Below are 22,139 nucleotides of genomic sequence, written 5' to 3' on the forward strand. Positions count from 1 at the left end.
TGGTGATAGGTACTATGATGTTGTTTTTAAATAGAGTTGTAGTTTTATTTGATTTGGGTGTGACCCACTCCTTTATATCTGTTAATTTTGTGAAATTGTGCGGGGTGGAGACCTAAGTCATGGAAGAGGAATTGTCTGTAGCCACACCATCTGGGAGTATATCATTTTGTAGGAAAATGTTGGAAGACTGCCCAATAGTAATCCAGGGGAAGCTGGTACCAGAAAACCTTGTAGTATACGACATGTCAGGATTTGATGTTATATTGGGAATGGATTGGTTTTTCTCCAGATATACTGTAATCGACTTTCGTAGGAAGGTGGTAGTGTTCAGACCTCCTCGGGAGCAGGAGTACGAGTTTGTGGGATCGTGTGTGTGTTGGATGCCACAGATTCTATCAGCATTGCAGTCGAGGAGATTACTTTTGGACGGATGTCAGGGATACTTGATTTGTGTGAGGGAACAACCACGAGATAAGTTGAGGCTTGAGAATATTCGGGTAGTCATCGAGTTCCCGGATGTGTTTCCAGATGATTTACCCGGTTTTCCTACGGATCGTGAGGTGGAGTTTGTGATAGAATTGCTTCCTGGTAATGCACCGATCTCTAAAGCTCCGTACCGGATGGCTCCAGCAGAACTTCGGGAGTTGAAGGAGCAATTACAGGAATTACTAGACAGGGGTTTCATTCGACCTAGTATTTCGCCCAGGGGTGCTCCAGCACTATTTGTGAAGAAGAAGGACGAGTCGATGCGTATGTGCATTGATTACCATGAGATCAATAAGGTGACTACGAAGAATCGCTACCTATTGCCTCATATTGATGATCTCTTCGACCAGCTGCAGGGGAATTAGGTCTTTTCGAAGATTGACCTGTGGTCAGGATATCATTAGGTGAGGGTTCAATCTGAGGATGTGGCGAAGATTGCTTTCCAAACTAGATATGGCCACTACGAGTTCTTAGTCATGCCTTTTGGGTTGACGAATGCTCCAACGGTATTTATGGATATAATGAATAGGGTTTTCCATGAGTACTTGGACCAATTCGTAGTGGTATTTATTGATGACATTCTAGTGTACTCGAAGAGTTCGGAGGAGCACGAGAACCATTTGAGGTTAGTATTATAGATTCTACGGAAGAAGAAGTTGTATGCTAAACTGAAGAAGTGTGAGTCTTGGTTGAATCAGGTTGCATTCGTAGGCCATGTGGTGTCTAGAGACGTTATTTTAGTTGATCCTAGTAAGATTGAAACTGTGGTCAACTGGGTGAGGTCGAAGAGTGTGTAAGAGGTTTGGAGTTTTCTGGGACTGGCGGGTTACTATCGTCGGTTCGTGGAAGGGTTTTCTAAGTTGTCTGGGCCTCTGACTCCATTGACTAGGAAAGGGGTAAAGTTTGAATGGACCAGTGATTGCGAGTTGTGTTTTCAGGAGTTGAAGCATCGACTGGTTACTGCTCCAGTATTAACCATTCCTTATGGGGATGGCGGTTTTGTGATTTATAGCGACTTGTCTCTGAAAGGATTGGGTTGTGTGCTTATGCAGTAGGGTAAGGTAATAGCTTATGTTTCTTAGCAACTAAAGGATTATGAGAAGAATTACCCTACGCATGATCTAGAGTTGGCTGCTGTTGTATATGCACCGAAGATATGGCGACACTATTTGTATGGTGTGCAATGCGAGATTTTCACTGATCACAAAAGTCTCAGGTACTTTTTCACGCAGTAGGAGTTGAATATGAGGCAGATACGGTAGCTTGAGTTGATTAAGGACTACGAATGCACCATCAGTTATCACTCGGGAAAAGCTAATGTGGTAGCCGATGCATTGAGTTGGAAGTCGGATCACGTGGCAGTATCTGCAGTAGTAGCTCAGCATCATATCAGACAGGATCTGGAGAGCTCAGGTATAGAGTTAGCGCGTGGTGATCATCAGACTTTCCTTGCTAGTTTGGTGGTCCATCCGACTTTGTTTGAACGTATAAAAGCCACGCAGGCTAGTGATACAGAGTTGACAGAGGTTGTGGAAAAGGTACAATAGGGATTGGCTTTAGAGTGAGGTTTAGGACCAGATTATGTGTTCCGAATGATGATGAGATTAGAAGGACGATTCTAGAAGAAGCGCATCGTTCTTTGTATTCGGTACATCTAGGTAGTACCAAGATGTATCGGGAATTGCACGAGACCTTCTGGGGAAGTGGTATGAAGAGGCAGATTACCTAGTTTGTGGAGTAGTGTCTGATGTGTCAGTAGGTGAAAGCTAAACAGTAAAGGTCGGTAGGGCCATTACAACCCTTAGCTATTCCAGAGTGGAAATGGGAGCATATTTTCATGGACTTTCTGATCGGACTGCCGCCAGAACTTCACAGGAAGAATGCTATCTGGGTGATTATGGACAGGTTGACGAAATCTGCTCACTTCTTACCGATGAATGTGCTACCCTTTGAGTAGGCTAGCAGACATGTATGTGCATGAGATAGTTAGAATGCACGGGGTACCGGTGTCCATTGCATCAGATCGAGACCCAAGATTACCCTACTTTGTATTGTAATAGGTGGTTGGTCTTGAGGATTGTGTGTATTTGTGAACTCCTGAGATGATTTATGTTTGTAACCACGGTATTCCTCGTCGATGAGGAATGGCCGAGTCAAAGGGTTATAAATAGATATTTTCATTACTTCTCAGCTAAGAAAAGTCAAATTCAGTTATAAATAGATATTTTCATTACTGCTCAGTTAAGAAAACTTAACCTACTCTCTATCTCTCTAGATTTCTTCACCGTATGTAGCAGGAATCGTAGATCCGATGTTACCACAAGGATCAGGGAAGAATTCTTTACAAGTTCTACAGATCAGATCGTTGATTCGGGTATATTTGGGTTTTGGCTCGGAATTAAGGTAAGGCTTGGTTTTCAAATCTGATCCAGTAGTTGTGTAAAGAATAGGTTTGTGAGCATATTTTGTATTGTGGTATGTAGTATTTGGAACTTGGTTCTCTATTTAGGGGCCTTGGAGTTCGGGAGTTGTTATTTGGGAAAAGGTAAGGGGATTTAGTTTATGTTGGTTATTTTTGAAATCGAACTCGGTAGAACTGTGGTTCACGGTCTTGTGTGAGTTTTGGTTACTCATTTGGGGGGATCTGCCAGGTAAAATTATGGGTTTTTCATATTATAGTTTTGGAAAAAAAGGGGTATTGGGTTGCATCCCTGGTTTTGTTGAAAACCGTATGTATATGGTGATTTATACTGTGTAATAGGGATGATCGTGCCTTGACTTTATATTAAACTGTATATGTTTGGAAAACATGATTTTTGGATTTCCAAATGGGTGTGGTTTATTTGGTTATATGAGCATGCATAATTGTGTTTTATTGAAATGTAATAGGAATTGGGTTCCGAGTTGTTCCAGTACTGAAAGAGTGTCCGACTCTATATCCGTGGGCGTATGAAATCGCTAGGCCATGTTTGATAAGAGTGTTCGGCTCTATATCTGAGGGCGTGAGCCTTACTGGCTGATCACTGAAGGGTGTGGATCCATCAATTTGTATCGATACAATGCCATAGGAGCTTGGAGTTCGCCATGTGCCGGGGACGCCGTATATCGCGGGCCGGCTACGGGCTAACACAGGATATTGCAGGCCGGCTACGGGTCGAAGGGTGTGACGACACCAGGTTGATCATGTGTGTGTGTGTGCATGTATGCACTGTACTGGAACCATTTTGTGAAAATACTGGAATTGCATTTAATTGTGTATGTTTTTCTGTCATGATAACACTCAAATGCCACACACCAATATAACATGTATGTAACGTCCCTCAATTTCTTAACATAAAATACCACATAATAAATAAAATGGTCAACCCGAACCCGTGGGTAGCGGGGACACCTGTCAAACACAGTGGAAAACCTAGCAGCAGTAAACATAAAATCTCAAACATCCAATCATAAAACATAATACCAGAGCATTCTATACATCCTCACGTACATCAAAATATCTCTAGGGTCAAACACAAAATAACTCTGACCCTATTACAAAATCTTACCCTTCTCACAAGGTAATCTCACTAGCTCAACGGCGGCCCTGACCCGCCGGTCTCTTAGGGACTTCTGAAAAATTAGTTAAGTTTGGGGGTGAGACACTTCTCAGTAAGGGAAAATAAACTAAATACATCTGTGTGGCAACATGAATATTTAATGTATTTATACGTATACAGTACATTTCATAATTCTATAAACATCATCATATCGTACTGGGTAAACATATATTTTCACATCTGTTAATAATCATAACATACATAAAATCATCTGTTATAACTGTAGTACTGAAAACAAACCCAGGATGAATAGCTAGCTAGTGTCATGTATTACCCCTTATGATGGGTTGTGCAGCTCGAAGGCGGGACCCGACAATGGTTGACCGACCACTGCCGAATCAAATATTTCTGTAAGTATGATGAGCCCGCCACACCCTGGTCCGGACTACCAGGTGGACATCCACACTCTATTGAATGCCACATCGACTATCCATCTCCCATCCCCTCGTGGGATGGTTAGCACTAATCTGACGTAGATATCTTATCTACACATATAGCTACGGTACCGAGCCCCTGAACTGAACTAAACTAACATCTTGGTGGTGATAACATATAATACATGATCATATATATAACATCATTACGGCCTCGTGCCGAAAACATAAATATATGGCCTCGTGCCAATAACATAAATACGGCCTCGTGCCGATAACATAAATACGGCCTCGTGCCGATAACATAAATACATGGCCTCGCGCCAATAACATAAATACAGCCTCGTGCCGATAACATAAATATATGGCCTCGCGCCACAAACATAAATACGGCCTTGTGCCGATAACATAAATATATGGCCTCGAGCCAAAATTGTTTCAGGTATATATATATTCTGAAAATACATCATTTATCACATAATCGTCAAAACCATCACAACATAACTCATATTTTCATAATACCTGAAATCATGCTTTGTTCGTAAAATCTTTCACATCATAATACATTTCACACAAAATAATATTCATGCCACACATATGCTGTTAAAAGTCATACTTCATATTCTAAAATCGTGAATTACTTACATCTCATACATACATATACATTTTAATCGTCATAGCAGTATTTTCCTAATCGTACATTTCATTCGTAATACACAATATAACATATGCTTTTCTAAAAATAAATTTACTCATAATCAATAATAATTTGCATGGAAAATTACTGCTTAAGTTTATTTCCTTACCTGGCTATTGAGAAATTCTTTAGGACCCAAATCCTACGCCCTTAGCGCCCGAAATTCAAATCCTGAAATTTACATTTTCCCCAGATTAATTAATCTATTTCTCCAAAATAATATTCATCTAGCTTTCCCTAAGCTCCATATACCTCAAATTAATATTTAAACTATTATTTAACATCCCTATTTAATTTTCTAAATTTTACCTGTAGGTCCCAAAATTACACCCGCGACGCTCACCCGGACCCTAAATTTCAGAAATCTTACTTCAGTCTCAGATGCTTAATATTTTAGCATTTCTAAATTAATGCTAATTAATTAAAAATAAGCCCCTTAATAATCGCCGCACCCCAAATTTGGGGTTTTGGCCCGACACCCCCACGAGAATTTCATTTCACTAGACTTGTAGAGAATCATCCCTAAATTCTCGTGGTTGTGTTCGTTCGTCAATTGAGCTTATATTTTGTAAGAAATTAAAGAAAAAGGGAAAAATGGCTTACCCCAGGGAATATGCCTACACCGCTCCTACTACCGATCCGCTTTGGTAGAAATGACGGCAGCAACGAATGGAGTCCAGTGGTATCTTCGGATTTTCGATCGGACGAAAATCCGTCACGAAATCGAGGAGAGAGGGAGAGAGAACGTGAGGAGAGAGAGAGAGATTGCAGAGAGTTGCAGAGAAAAGAAAAGAAAAGAAAAGAAAAGAAGAAGAAGAAGATAATTCTGAGGGGTTGGGGGAGCGTGAATATTCCAAATCACCTGAAGCATCCTTAAGCTTCAGGTGATGTAATATATATATATATATATATATATATATATATATATATTAATATAATAATAATAATAATAATAATAATAATATATTTAATTAATAATAATAATAATAATATATTTTATTAATAAAATAAAAATAAATTTTAATTAATTTTTTTTCTTTTTCTTTTAAATCCGATTAATTAATTAGTTAATTAATTAATTAATTAATTTATTTATTTATTTATTTTTTTGAAAATCAATCTACTAATTTTTTATATCTCTTTTTGGGGTTTTTACAATGTATCTGCCTTACTGAGAGGTGTCTCACCCCTGTTGTACGTATATATTTTTCAGATCCTTCGGGTAACCATAACTAGTGTCCTGTTGTTGGGAGCGTAGTGGTCGATGTACTGCGAGAAGTACTTGGGTAAGTACTAGGACTGTACTGGGTGATCTGTTGGTGGTTTTTGCCGACACCCGAGTTTGTGTTGTATTTTTGTGGAGTTGACTTCTTGTATAGACTCTGGTATGGTACAGTTTGCGTATAGAAAGACTTATTTTCCGCTGTATACCTGTTGTGTATGTGGATATGTATAGAGTGCCTGGGAACCCCACGGGGTTGGACTCTCATTCATTGTACTGTGTCTTGATCTTATATGATACAGGGACAAGTTAGGTTACTGTTTCACCCTTGGGTCCAATTACTGGGTTCAGTGCGTGACACTAGCCCTGTTGAATAGTCCTAGATTGGCTTAGACTTGATTAGGAAAACTAGGTGCACCATTTTGGTAAAGTGTAGGTTGAGGTCAGCCCCGTTAATTGACTTGGTTGTAAACGGTGTCGGTCCACTCGTTAAGTGAGCTTATAGTGTAATCATTGTGCGGGCTGTGTCAAGGCGAGGACGTAGGCAGTATTGGCCGAACCCCGATAACATTTCTCGAATTGATTTTATCTTCCGCAATTTACATTCTACACCTGTATGTTAATGTTTATTATTTGAATATTTGTTTGGGATTGTGAATACATAGAAAGACCCTAGGTTTGTGAAATATATCTGCTAGATTAGCTATACATAGGAAGAATTTTTAAATACCAATTCACCCCCGCTCTTGGGATTGCACCAAAACTAATTGGTTCTACAACCATCACTAATAGTACCATTAGTTAATGTTAGTGATGATTTTCAAACCATTACTAAAAGTTAGACTATTAGTGACAGACATGCAAATCGTCACTAATAGTACCACTACTAAGTATTAGTGATAGTTTTCAAAACCGTCACTAATAATTGCACTTTTAGTGACGATTTTCAGCCAAAAAATTGTGAAATTTATAGTAACGATCTTAAACTTTTAGTGGTGTAATAAAACCGTCACTAATACTCTATTATTAGTGATAATTTTAAAATTCGTCACTAATAAGTAGTTGTTATCACTGTTTTAGTGACGAATTTGAAACCGTCACTAAGCCGTAACTAATAAATATTAATGACTGTTTGCGATTACTGATGACGATTTGAAATCGTCACTCATAACCTAATTTTTTGTAATGATACTTGACTAAAGAGTACCATTATACAAGAGTAAGTGTTGGTTCACAAGCCCATTTGATAATAGTAAAGTAGAACAAGTAGGCAGGACTCTGTCTCTGCCTCAGTTTACTCACTCTACTACTATTAGGTGTGCCCCTAACACAGAAATTCTGAACCCTAAACCATGATGATGGATTTACTCTTTTATCCTTCTTCACTTAATATCAAGATTTAACCAATTTCAATGAAAAAGTGCATATATCTCACAATACTGTAGCATTAGCTAGCATCCAATCACACTTTTTTAAAGAAAAAAAAAAAGAAAAGAAAAGAGTTTTCTTCCATTTCATAATAGTTGAGCCCAGAGTTAAAGTCTGCCACCTTCAATTCTTATTTTAATTAGTACATTCTAAGTTTAAAGATGGCGTGAATTACACATAATTACACGTACGTGGAGTTCTTCATTCTCTCCCACACACAGTAATCAGAACCGGAAGTAGCAATTTGGAAGTTCTGAGGGATAAAGTTCGCCGGCACGTTGTACCTTGAGCCAATCTTGGATATGACGGTCCCGTCCGTCACCGCTAGATACAGATCTGGATCGGCGATCAGAATGCTAGCAGTGCTGTTGGGTCCGATCCCGTTCCTTTCTCTGATCGCAATCAGTTTACTGATTTGATCTTTCAAACCCCAGTTGAAAAAATGGTCGTAAAACTATCACAGAAAATTAAACAAGATGATCCATCACTTTGAATATCATATCATAATTAGTGCACAGCATGGGTGCATGTTTTAATTCTCTACCTAAAAAATCACCAATCGAACATGAACTTACGATTGATGGAACTCCTGGATGAGTTAAGATGTAAGTATAACCTTGCATGACTTTGTCTGATGGGAAGGGCCAGTGATCTTTGGCAATTGTGTAGTGATTGTCGATGAAGGTGACAGCATTTGTGGGCCGCAAGCCAATGAGTCCCGGAGGCCCTCCAGAGACACTCATCCTCCATAACTCTCTTTGGACTGCGGTTTGGAGAATTCCTTTAGTTGTAAAATCAAATGCAAGGACTTCACCTCCGGCTTCCTTCACCCATTTCTTGATTTCTTGGCGATGAAGATCTTGGTTGTAAGTGGGTTTTCCGTCATTTCCATATGAAAGTGACTTCCAAAAGTCCCCTACTGCCAATTTGGGGTTGGTTTTATTCATATAGAGTTTGGTGATTTTGGGGGAGTATCCCTTGGCAAAGTTGAATATCCACCCGTCGAATTCAACGTAAGTTTGCAGCCAGTTCATCCAATCTGATAGCTCACTTTGAACTTGTGGGTTTAAGTGGTCGATGTCTGGAGCAGGTGGAAAGCCTTCTCCGCTATCGAAATTTCCAGTGCCATCTGAATATTCGGTGTCATCTTTGCAAATGAAATGAGGACCCCAGTCAAGACGTGTATCTGGGGTTCCTCCTTCAAAGATGCACCATATTCCTCTATTATCTTTGCTCTCTGCAATTCTGTGGTTTATAACTATGTCTGCTATGCATTGGATCCCTTTGTCATGAAAAGCATGTATGAGTGCTTTTAAGTCATTTTCATTTCCGTATTTTGATCCGTTGAGATCATACAACCTTCCTGGCAAATATCCTACAATGACCATTTAGGAAAGGATTGGAGGATGAATGAGATCGAGGCAAGCAAGTTCAAACATTTCCATTACAATGTAAAGATTTTTTTTTCATAAGTTAGGCTTTTTCAATTTTACCAAGTTCATGTAGGTTTCCTTTTAACTTAAACAAATTACAAATAAACTTCCAAATTTTCCATCAATGACGATTTTGAGGGAAATTAAATCAAATGCAAAAGCTTGCTTTCAGTTATACTTAAAAAATGTCATAGAAGGACATATAATCATTTCAACATGTTGCGAGCAACAAAAGTCTTTGAAAATAACTAGTTTGAAGTACTAGTTATACAATTATTTAAGGAGAAACCCTATCTAACTATAAGTACTGGAAGATGATTTGGTAAAAGTACATAAACAATTTAGTTACATGAGTAACCCACGTTTTCGCAAGATCAAAAGATAATTATATTTCAAAGTACATGTGTAAATTTAATGCTTTTATAAAAGTAATATTGTTTTTTACCTTCAGGTGAAGCAGAATGAGTAAATGGAGGAAGCCAAACATGTGTAATTCCATTAGCAGCCAGTTCTGGAATCACTTCTCTAAGGTGGTTATACCATCCCCCTTGCATTTTCCATGACTCCAAATTGAAACCCTAATGATCGATCAAACCCCAACATCTTATTACATCTTAATCACATAAGCATAATCAATCATTAATTACCACAATTTAGACTTTTTTACAGTTTGTTTGGAAGATTTTCGGTCTGCTTGCAGGGTTATGGTGGTTTCTTACAGTTTGGGAATTATTCCTGTGCACTTTTTTTTTCTTGTATTGGGTGGTTCTTATCCTTGCCTTTTTCTTTTCGTCCTTTGAAGTTTCTAAACATCTTGCTTGATGTCTCCTTTGATAATAATATTACCTTTTCAAAAAAAAATTATTACCTCTTAGTCACACAAACATAATTAGACATTAATTAAGGAAAAAAATGTATATTATTCATATATGATCCTCTACTAGTGGGATTGCGCCTGGACTCAATGGATAGTTGGGAAAAGAAAGTTTGGAGAAAAATAATGAAGAAATAGTACAAAACTATTAGGATTAGTTTGATTTATAAATTTTTTTGGTCCACTAGCCAGGAAGCATGTTGACCCTAACAATTTGACAATGAAGGTAGCTTGTCACTCAAATAAACCCATCCCTAGCCCTTTTTGTGAAAATTTGAAGACAAACAATTGCATATATGACTATATATGACTAAGTCCTTTAAAACATAGTTTTTTTATAAAAAAAAATTAAGAACTTTTTCTTATATTACCGTGTTCTTTTTTTCTTCAAATAATACAAAGATAATGATACACAAAATTCCTAAGAAGACACTCCGATAGTTTGAATTTTGAAAATTCATCTTGAAAATCCTAGATATAAATCAAACTCGGATAGAAAGACATGAGGTTAATTGTGCATAGAATCATTGAATTTGAACCATCTCCCTTATAGAACAAATTTAGCCGGTATACATGATCAAGCTAACTCATTCAAAATCATTTTTAATCAAACTTGATAGAATATTTCATAATTGTCATCTAAGATTAGGTTATATGTTTATCCCTAACACCCCGGCCTTTAATTAAACTCCCAACCATATATAGTCCTTTCACCTTTTGAGTCACTGGAAATATTGCACATCTTCGATGCAAACCCTTGCATGCTTAATAGCTGCCAACCTTAGACACCATCACTAATGAGTAGAAACTTGAGAGGTAAGTAATTTCCTTGTATTCAAATGCATAAATCATTTGAATTCTTAGATTTATGCTTAGATTGATTTCATCATCAAGTCTCATATCTCATTGGATGGTCAAGTCGATTTCATCATAGATGACTGGTCATCCTCACCACCTTAAATTATAGTGGTACTTGAGGGTTTTTTACAGTTTCTTTTCTTTTTCTTCCACCAATGCTCATACCTCACGTCATATTTGGACTACATAATTAAATGGGTGGGGATGAAATTAAACAAAAATCAAGTGAATAACATGCAAATTAATCAAGTAACAAATTCCATTTTTCATTCCATATGGTTGATGCATGGATGTGTTTTTGCTTACTTTTGAGTTGTAACTTTTTGCTTTGCCAAACCTTCAAGAATTTAGTATTTTTCCGATAATTTTTTTAGGCCACAATTGGCAGCTGAACCGCATTAATCACTTGACCCAAACCAAACAAGTGAACCAACCCAAGCCACCCAAACTAATATGTTTGTCCTAGTTTAGCGATTTCTCAAGCTAAACCTTTCATGTACGGGATGAAGATGCATGTGAGGGATTACTCCAATTGCACAATAATAGTCTTGACAATCCTCTTGGTGAGCCAAAATAAACAAATAAAGAATGAAAAAAAGAAAGAAAGAAATATTTATATATTTGCATACCTGAAATAATATAGAAGACTCTGTGAAGATGGGTGCGAGAGAAATGTAGAGCAGAGTACAAAAGAGCATTATATCACCCATGTTTCATTGAAGGATTGTGATTCTATTTTGTTGTTATAGATAGTTTTTTACTCCCCACCTCCTCTATTTATAGGCATGCATTTCCACCATTCTTTTGAGGGCAACAAGCCTCCATCTATTAAAAACAGAAAAAAAAAAAAAAAAAACTTTGTCTGTGGAAAATGTTGTACAAAACAATAAATTTCTTCTTCTTCTTCTTCTTTCCTTTTTATTTTTATTTTTTATGAATGCAATTGCTATTGGTTGATCCAACTTTTCTAAAGCCATAGTGAACGCTATAATTCATAATTTTTTAAGTTAATTTTCTTGGCAAAGCTGTGTAGCCTCTTGGTCCTTTTTACCAACCTGCCTATTTCGATTTATTGCTATTCCACTGAGTATCCCATTTGCTCCCATTGTTATGTTAGGTTCTATTGTTTTGTGTGCTTTCCCCAGCAAAAGAAATATGAATAAATTTTACTATGTAATATTAATTCTAAAAAAAAAAATGTTCTTTGATGTGTCATTGATAGATTATCAGAAACTTTATGATATATATGTAACTTAAAGGTTCAAAACTTATATTCTTATATTAAAATCTACCATGTGATAAAATAATATAACCTATGCTTTATTCATATCTTAAATTTAACTCTAACTTAATGTTCGGAAATGAATTAATGGGAGTGAAATAAAATGAAACAATTTACAACAAAATAAAATAAAATTGTAAAGAACCATTTCATTTCATTTGAACTTACCAAATAAATAAAACTTGCACCTAAGAGGACATCTTAGATCTTAAATCCTATAGCTTTAGACTTTTAGGAATTTCTCAACTAAACGATCGTGAAAAAGCAAGAAAAAGAGAAATGAAGAAAACGACGTGTGCGCCATAGAGATGGCGGAAAATTGAGTAGTTAAAGGTAATTCTAAAAAATTATTTTTATGGTAGTTTACTTTAAAAAAAAAAAAAAAACTTTTAAAATAACTATATTTATATCTTTTTCATTAAAATGAAGAGATAAAAATATTTCTCATCCTTTTTCCCAAAATTACTTGTATGTGTATCTTAGGTGTGACACATGTCATAATGTTCTTAGATATAATTTACATAAGTCATTTGTTTGTGGTAGACATAGGTTTGATGTATAACAACACTTACTTTTTGTACTAATAAATGAAAATATAGTAATTAACTATCCCTTGTTTGAACAATTATATAATTTTAGCCGGGTCTTGATTTTTGAAAAATGTTTATTGGGTATTTTAAAAAAAAAATTCTAGTTGGGTCAAGGGCGTTGAAGATTTTTTCAATAGGCTGATCTTCTTGTCTCTTCAATAGGGACAATGCCTTAATAACTTTTGAACATCGTTCATGCTTATATAGAATATGAGGATTACCATAATAAACTAGATTCCTAAATTAAATAACTCTCCTCCATAATTTATTACGCACAATCTCATTCTACTGCAAGATATCTCAACTTTTCTCATAAGTAACTATTTTTTCCCCTTGTTTTGTCAACTTCCTAAAATTTTCTTTATTTTCATACTTATTTATGGCGTGAATAAAAGAAACTATGCAAAAGTTTCCCCCTCCTGTTAATTTTGCGCAAACCTGTAATCTTATATTAATGGAAGATGATTAGGATCACATACCCATCATATCACGGGTCTATGAGACAACATTAAAGGACTATGATCCCATGCATTCCCTCCCAATTAATGCCAAGTTGCCTATAGATGTTACATATCTGAAGGGTGTTGGGAGAATATTTGTGATTTGTTTTGTAAGAATGAAATGAAATTGGTCAATTTTTATAATTTTACATATTTGTCAAATAATTTTTTATTCATTCCACTTTCAATTTGTTTTATTCTTACATATCAAACATTGAGTTAGAATGGATTGATTTTGGTGTATATTTATATATTGCTTTATTTCTTGCTATATAAGAGCTTTTATGCATAACAACCCTCATAAGGCTAGGGGCATTTGGTTCACCAATGTTTGGTTTGAGATTATTATTTTATATGATTTGCCACATTTTGTGGGTATGTGATTACCACGGGTAAAAAATATATCGGTTAACCGATTAACCGAATTGCTAATTAATTAGATTTTAAATATAATTTATTAATATAAATTTTATTTGTAGGGAATAGAGGAATAGGGTTGGGCAGTCGGGCTTGGAGCTTGGGGCCTGGGTGGAAAAAATTGCAGAGGGGTCTCAGTTCGTGTCTTCGTTCACACTTCATTGAGTGGGAGAAAAGGGATTTGGGAATTGGGAATTAGAGTTAGGGCTAGGGTTTCTCTGCACTCTACCGATTTGTGCCGCAGGCCCGCAGCTCTCCATCGGACCACCTCTCGGAGTCGGCGAATCCCCTCTTCGAGTCTTCAGCAGCTCGGCTCTCCAAAGTCCAGCCTCTCAGCCCTCAACGTCTCAACGACTCCACTCGGGAGTCGACAGACTCGACACTCAGGTACCTTCAGCTTCAGCCTTCAAGTCTTCGACAGTTCGACGACCATCCCTAATCGTCTTCGTCTTCTTCTTCTTCTTCTTCTTTATTATATTTATCTGCATTTTTTGGGTTCGCATTTATCAACATTTTTGCTGCTCCATTTTTAATTTCTGGTAGAAATCTTCACACTGCTTCGTAATTTTTTGTTCTTGGTTGAAATTTTCATATTTGATGTTTGATTTTCCTTCATATTGCGGTTGGGAAGGAGGCATGATGCTTTGAGTTAACATTTTGGTATTTCTTGATGTTGGAGACGACAAAGTTTTGATGTTTACAAAGTGGAATGGAGATGGATGCGTTGAATTGAACTTTCTTAAGTTCATTACAACATTGTTGAACTGTTTGTATCAAAATCAAATTTGTTTACTGATATAGGGTTGTTCAAGCACCCAATTGAAATTCAATTACTCTATGATTGGGTGTATATGAGTTTCCGGCATTAAAATTGAATTTGTGTGGATTTGGACAAAATGTAGAATAAAATTGTATTGACTTTCTTTCAAATTTACTAAATTCAGTTTCAAAATATTTAATGGATGCTCCCAAACACCACCTTAGAGCCATGAAAATTAGGCGATATATAGAGAAAATTTATCCCGCTTCTTGGTTAGTTTTATTGGAATGCATTACTTAGTGCTTGAAAATTTTAAATCTTGAAAGTTCAATAAGAACATATTCCGTTGAAATATTATCAAGTGTCTGCTTCCATTTGATTTTGTTAAAAAATGCTGTATTGTAATTTTATTTTCTTTTAGCCAGAAAAGTGATGCAAATTTATTCATTAAAATGCTATTCACAACAAATGCATCGATTAAATTTTAGTGGGATAATCAACGCGTGCTCATTGCATGCATTTTTAATAATTGAAACCCAGAACCACATTTTTTTGAGCTTTTTGCATATGATTGTCACTTGCTAAGTTATGAATATGAATGCAATAGGTAAGCATATTGTTTTATTTTAGTTTTTTCCTTCAATAAACAAAGCCATGCATGTTTTTTTAGGTCAATCTATTGTTGATGACATAGAAAGCATGTAAAAGTTTTTAAGGTAAGAAGACTTTATGTTGTGGTCAGAGTATTTTTTAAAAAAATTTGGATTAGTACTCTTCTATGATGGACTTTACCCTTATTTTTTATTTTTTTCAGATATTAAAGGGAAAATGAGCAATGACTTGCCAATAGAGGTGGAGGTGCCAAACTTGGAGGATGCAATAATGACGCAAGCTAATTCCCAACATCAGCCTTCAAATTCCAGCATGACAAGTGAGTGCGCTACTAATCCTCCTACTCAATCTAATCAAAAAATTAAGAAGAGAATGAGACCAAGATCTGAAGTGTGGGATCACTTCACAAAATTTGTGATGGAGTTTGGTGAAATTAAGGGTAAGTGTCATTATTGTCGTATTGATTACTGTGCTGGTCCTAAAAAGAATGGTACGGGCACACTTAGATATCATATGGTTAGATGTGCACAAAATTCACATGTTGAAGAAATAAAACAGACACAATTAAATTATGAACTAGCCTCAAAAAATGTAGAGGGCTCAGAGGCAACTCTTACAAATTGGAAATTTGACCAAGAGACAATTCGAAAGGCATTATCTTACATGCTTACTGTTGATGAATTGCCTTTTAAATTTGTAGAGAATATGAGATTCAAACATCTTATGAAAGTTGTGTGCCCTCGTTTTCGAATTCCATCAAGATGGACAATTTCTAAGGATTGTTATGACCTTTACATGGAAGAGGGGTTAAAGTTGAAAAAGTTTTTGAAAACCTCATCTCAAAGGGTTAGTTTCACAACTGATACATGGACTTCTTTGGGTCAATTATATGTATTTGATTGCACACTTTATAGATAATGATTGGAAATTGAACAAAAAGATCTTTAACTTTTATTCAATTCATAGTCATAAAGGTGAAGAGATAGGTATGGGCATTGAGAGGTGTTTGCTTGACTGGGGAGTTGGTAATGTGTTTACAATGACTGTAGATAATACAAGTTCAAATGACGTTGCAATTGCCTACGTAAAAAGAAAAGTTTCAAATTGGAGAAAAGTCATTCTTTGGGGCAAATTCTTACACATGAGATGCATTGCACATATAATTTGTAATAACGCCAAAAAAGGATATAGAAGATTAATGAAATGATTCCAAAAAATAAAAAATTAATTAATTAATTAATCGGATTAAAAAAAGAAAATAAATAAATAATAATTAAAATTTTTTATTATTTATTAATATAATATATTATTATTAATATTAATTATTATATATATATATATATATATATATATTTGTGTGTGTGTTATATAAATATCATTACCTCTTGAAGCTTCTGCTTCAGGAGGCTTTCAATGGAAAGGAAAAAGAAAAACAGAGAGTTGCGCAGGAGCAGCCCCCCACCCCCCAGTCTCTCTCTTCATTTTCTCACCCTCTCTCCTTAGTTACATGATGGATTCTTGCTCGATCGAGAATCAGAAGATACCGTTGAGCTCCATTCCCTGCTGCCGTCATTTCTACCAGAGCGGATCGGTGGTTGGAGTGGCGTGGACGTATCTCCTTGGGCAAGCCAATTTTCTATTTTTCTTTAATTTCTTGCAAATTATAAGTCTGATTGACTAACGGACACCACCACGAGAATCTAGCGATGATTCTCTACAAGTCTAGCAGGACGGAATTCTCATGGGGTTGTCGTGAGTAAAATCCCAAATTTGAGGTACATGGGTTATTAAGAGGCTTATTTTTAATTAATTTGGATTAATTTGGAAATGCCAAAATGTTGAGCATCTGGAGTTAAAACAGGATTTCTGAAATTTAGGGCTAGGGTGAGCGCTGCAGGTGTAATTTTGGGCCCTGCAGGCATAAGTGGGGGTGTTAAATGTTAGTTTAAATGTTAATTTGGGGTATATGGAGCCTAAGGAAGGATAGATGGGTATTGTTTTAGAAAAATAAGTTAATTAGTTTGGGAAAAATGCAATTTGCAGGAGTTGAGTTTCGAGCACCAAGGGTGTAGGATCTGAGTGTTAATGAGACTCTCTGTAAGTCAAGTAAGTGGAATAAATTATAGCAGTATTTTTAGAATTACCGTTTGAATTAATATATGAAAATGAGCATATTGCATTTTGCTTGAAAATTATTATGATATAAATATCAAATAAATTGTGTGGCATTTGAGTAGTATTAATTTGTGATACTTTGGAGTCTGAAATTAATATATTATGAATATTAGATGAAAATTGTGTGGCACATGACATGTGTTGAAAAATGTGAAATATAACAATGGGTATTTTTTGAAAAAAATATTGAAATGAGAATAATTGATATGATTAGTGGAAAATAATGAAATTTGGTATTTATATATGAGTGGAAATTATTTGCATGAAAAATGAGTTTGTACAAATTACTCATATGAGTATTTTGGAAAATGTGGAAATACGTGAAATATGATATATATTATTATGAGATGATGGAAAGTGCACAGAAAATGATGAGAATATTGATATTAAACTGAATTGAGATATACTGAAATATGATTGGTGATATGCCAATACCGCACAATAATTGCGGGTGGGTGACATTCCTTTCCTACTAATGCCGTTGGGGAGGTATGCTCAATATAGAGATTGTGTGAGTGTGTGTGAAGTTCCTATTGATGCCGTTGGAGAGGTATGCTCAGTAGGGAGATTGTGTGTATGATGTTCCTACTGATGTCGTTTGGGAGGTATGCTCAGTATGGAAATTGTGTGTATGAAGTTCCTACTGATGCCGTTGGGGAGGTATGCTTAGTATGGAAATTGTGTTGTGAAGTTCCTACTGATGCCGTTGGGGACGTATGCTATAACGATCTACTTATCTTAACATATAATAAAATATAATAAATAAAATAGTCAACTCAAACCCGTGGGTAGTGGGGACACCTGTCATACACAGTGGAACCTAGGCAGCAGTAAATGTAAATCACATTTATCAACCATAAATTACATAATATCAGAGTCTACTATATTCCCAAAGATACTATGTTTATATATACAATCTCTAGAATATCAAAATAAACCTAAGATCTTACAACAAAAATCTTTTGATCCTAGATCATAACTTACCCTTCTAGCAAGGAAGCTCAACTCACTCAACAGCGGCCCTAACCCGCCGGTCTCTCCGGGTTTCCTGACATAATTTAAACTTAAGGTGAGACACCTCTTAGTAAGGGTGGATAAATTAAAATCAGCTGTGTGGCAACATAAATATTTAATGTTTTAATATAAATACTGTATATTTCACATATCATAAAACATAAATCGTAATATGGTTAAATAAACATATAATTTCATATTTCCAAGTAATCATACTAATCATGTATTATCTAATATAATCTATAATACTAAAAACTACCCAGGATGAATAGCTAGCAGATGTTATGTATTAGCTCCCATTACAGGTTGTGCAGTCCGAAGGTGGGACCCGACAATGGTTGGCTGACCACTGCCGAGTCAAAAATGTCTCTAAGTACGATGGGCCCTCCACACCCTTGTTCGTGTCTATAACTCTACACTGAAAGTCATATCGACTATCTATTTCCCACCCCCTCGTTGGGTGGTTAGCACCAATCTAATCATAGATGTCTAATCTATAAGCTATGGTACCGTGCTCCTGAAACTGAACTAAACTAACATTCAGGTTCTAATAACATATAATACATAAACATATACTGTTTATCGTAAATCAAATAATAGCATTTTCTAAATCCTACATTAACATAATAACTATGGTCTCACGCCGAAAACATGAATTATTGCGGCCTTGCACCTATCATCAATTACGGCCTTGTGCCGAACATATCAATTATTCTGGAATCATTTCATGTTATTCCTGAAAATATTTGTAAACATGCTTTATTTTGTAAATCTAACTTAACATGGTATAATATATATATATATATATATATATATATATAACACAATATTCATGCCACACGGATTGAATGAAACCATATATTTCATTCTGAAATCACATTTCCTGTACAATTGCAGTATTTTCCTAAACTTACATTTTCTCAATTATACTCATATATAATCACATACTTTCTGAAAATTATTCTACTATTAAATAATAGTAATTTCAAAGAAAAATAACTGTTTTAATTTATCCCCTTACTTGGCAACTGAAAAGACCCTCTATAATACTTGTCTTACACCCGTAGGAAACCCTAAGCAGTACCCTGAAAATGATAATTACAAGAACTAAACTTTAGTATTTATTCGAGTACATCATTTCCTTCAACTGCCAAATTTCGAATAAAAAGCCTTACCTCAACTCAGGGATGAATTTCCAACTTACTTCCACCAATGATCTGCTCCAGAAGATTTGGAGAGAACTTCCCCAGGATTGTCACGGTGGCCTCAGATCGTCAATTCGGAGAACGACAGAGCCAAAATTGAGGAGAGAGGAGAGAGAAACCGAAGGGAGAGAGAGAGTGTGTGTGTGATTTTTCTTAATTTTTTGCTCTTAAATCCAGGTTTTGGGTTATTTATAGCCCTAAATTCGTCGATGAGACACGTCACCTCATCAACGAGTCCTATAGAAAGTTCGTCGATGAACTTGCACCTTCGTCGACGAATTTCAGATTTCCCCAAAATCCTTTCTCGGTATCTTCTCGTCAACGAAACTTGTCTTCGTCGGTTGACAAGGCCCTCTTGTACCCTCATCGATGAATCCCCTGTGTTCGTTTACGAGGACTTAATAAATTTCCTCAGTTATTACTCCCAAAGTGTGATGTCGTCAACGAACGCGAAGCGTTCATCGACGAAGTCTGCTACCTCCTTCTGTTTCTGTTTTCATTTCCTTTCCTCTTTATTATTTAAATACCATTATTCTTCGAGTCATTACATATGCTCAGTATGGAAATTGTGTTGTGAGATTCCTACTGATGTCGTTGGGGAGGTATGATCTGTATGGAAATTATGTTGTAAGGTTCCTACTGATGCCGTTAGGGCAGAGGGAAGATACCTGTATGGGTGGGTAATCTTTCTTATTCTTAGGAACTTCACAGGTAAAAATGTGTTAGAATGATTGATTTTGAGAAATGATTTTAAAGCTTATAAAAGCTTGTGTTGTATATCTATGTGATTATGAGAATATATTTATCAGTGTATTTTCTCAAATGAAATGTTGTTTTGAAAAGTAAAGCATATTATAACTGAACTTATATAGCCATACACTGTAAATTATTTATTCATTCTTACTGAGATATGTCTCACCCAGTTATCTAATTTTTTTAAGGAATTGGGATAGGCCAGGTGATAGAGCTCCGGGACCATAGGGAGCTGGGACCCTGACACACAGGGTGAGTTTCTAGACCAGGGGAGGTGTAATTCCCCTATAGTTGAGTTGTTTTTAAGTCTGTTATGGTGATGTATATAGATGTATATTGATGCTCTGGGTATTCTATTCTGACTAATATGCGTATACTATCTTCCACTGTTAGGTTGCATAATGAAATAATTTTTAACCTGGTACCCAATGCGGGTCGGGCCATATAAATGGTAATATGGTGGTTGACATGGCCGATTTATGGATGTTGTTGATGATGAGTGAATATTTATTTATTATTGTTGGAAAAAAATTTTTTACAAAAATCGGGGTGTCATAGTTTGGTATTAGAGCCTAGGTTGCTAGGTTCTGTAGACTTTAGTAAACAGCGGAATACAATACCAGTGTATAGGAGTGAATTTTAAGGGAAATAAGAGATGGGTAGATTGAAATGTGAGTTAGTGGTTGTTTGAGGATGAGGTGAGAATTTAGGGTTCTATCTTGCAGCCTAGAGTTAGGACTTGTTTTTGAGTGGTAGGACTGAATCTTAAATGGGGATTAGGGATGTGGAGATAAATGGTTGTAGAAGGGTAACTTATGAATTATTACAGTGTATGGGTTGTGTGGTAGTAATTGTATGGTGAGATTAGTTGCTCCTTTTGTAGGATGGTATCCGGGGAATAGTAATACGAATGTGAGAGGTGATGGAGTAGGACCTTCCAGTATGGGGTGGTGTAGATCATGATGTGGTGTTGCGTAACATCACTCAGCAGGTGATGGATGAGATGGCCAGAAGCTTAGGAGAGCAGAACTGTACGATCGAGCAGTTTAACGTATGCGACCACCGTCTTTTGTTAGAGGAGCGGACCCACTGGTAGAAAAAAAACTAGGTTCAAGACATAAGGGATATACTGCCAGTCCTCTCATGTACAAAAGAGCACAGGGTGTTATTTGCTACTTTTAAATTGATCGGGGAAGCAAAGCGCTGGTAGAGGTCAGTGAGATTACTTGAGGAGCAAAGGCCTGAACCTGTAGTGATGACGTGGAGTCACTTTATGGAGATTTTCTTCGAGCGGTACTTTCCCACTACGGTTAGGAGCACAAAGGCATCGGAGTTTTTGTATCTGACACAGGGGTCTATCACGGTGTAGCAGTACGCAACGAGGTTTGTTGAGCTGTCTCGATTTACCCCGTATATGGTGCCAGATGAGGAGAGGAAGGCGAGGAAGTTTGAGGAGGGCCTGAGGAAGAGCCTGTATGAGTAGGTGGTAGGTTTTCGAGTTCAGACCTTCTTAAAGATAGTGGATAGGGCTGCAGTGATTTAGAGCAGCATACAGAGAGGCACAGTAGCCTAGAGCCAGAGGAAAAGGCCCACGCCTTCTGATTTTCAAGCAAGGCCTAGTCGTGGGCCGTGGAGGAGATATGATAGCAGAGAAGGATGACAACAGGGAGGAGGGGAGAGAGCAGTACAGGGTAGACAGATGCTCCCTCCTTGGTTCAGATGTTTGAGGAGACACCCAGGAGAGTGCCGAGCATGAGAGGTCGTCTACTATCAGTGCCACCAGCCTGGGCATATCGCGAGGAACTGTAAGGCACCGCTAGCAGTAGCAGCTGCTCCTCGACCATACAGAGGAGGCTATCA

At 36.6% G+C, this 22,139-nt stretch overlaps 1 protein-coding gene across 1 annotated transcript; it reads right to left on the reverse strand.

Annotated features, from left to right (window-relative positions):
• Positions 1–7,987: 7,987 nt before the first annotated feature.
• LOC131155861 (alpha-amylase-like) lies at positions 7,988–11,669 on the reverse strand. Its single transcript, XM_058109310.1, has 4 exons — positions 11,601–11,669; positions 9,685–9,817; positions 8,382–9,181; positions 7,988–8,260 (listed from the first exon to the last, which is right to left on the reverse strand). The coding sequence occupies exons 1-4, from the start codon at positions 11,667–11,669 to the stop codon at positions 7,988–7,990; spliced, it is 1,275 nt and encodes a 424-aa protein (XP_057965293.1).
• Positions 11,670–22,139: the final 10,470 nt, after the last annotated feature.

The sequence above is a fragment of the Malania oleifera genome, chromosome 5, assembly GCF_029873635.1.
Source record: "Malania oleifera isolate guangnan ecotype guangnan chromosome 5, ASM2987363v1, whole genome shotgun sequence".
In the NCBI taxonomy this organism is placed as follows: domain Eukaryota; kingdom Viridiplantae; phylum Streptophyta; class Magnoliopsida; order Santalales; family Ximeniaceae; genus Malania; species Malania oleifera.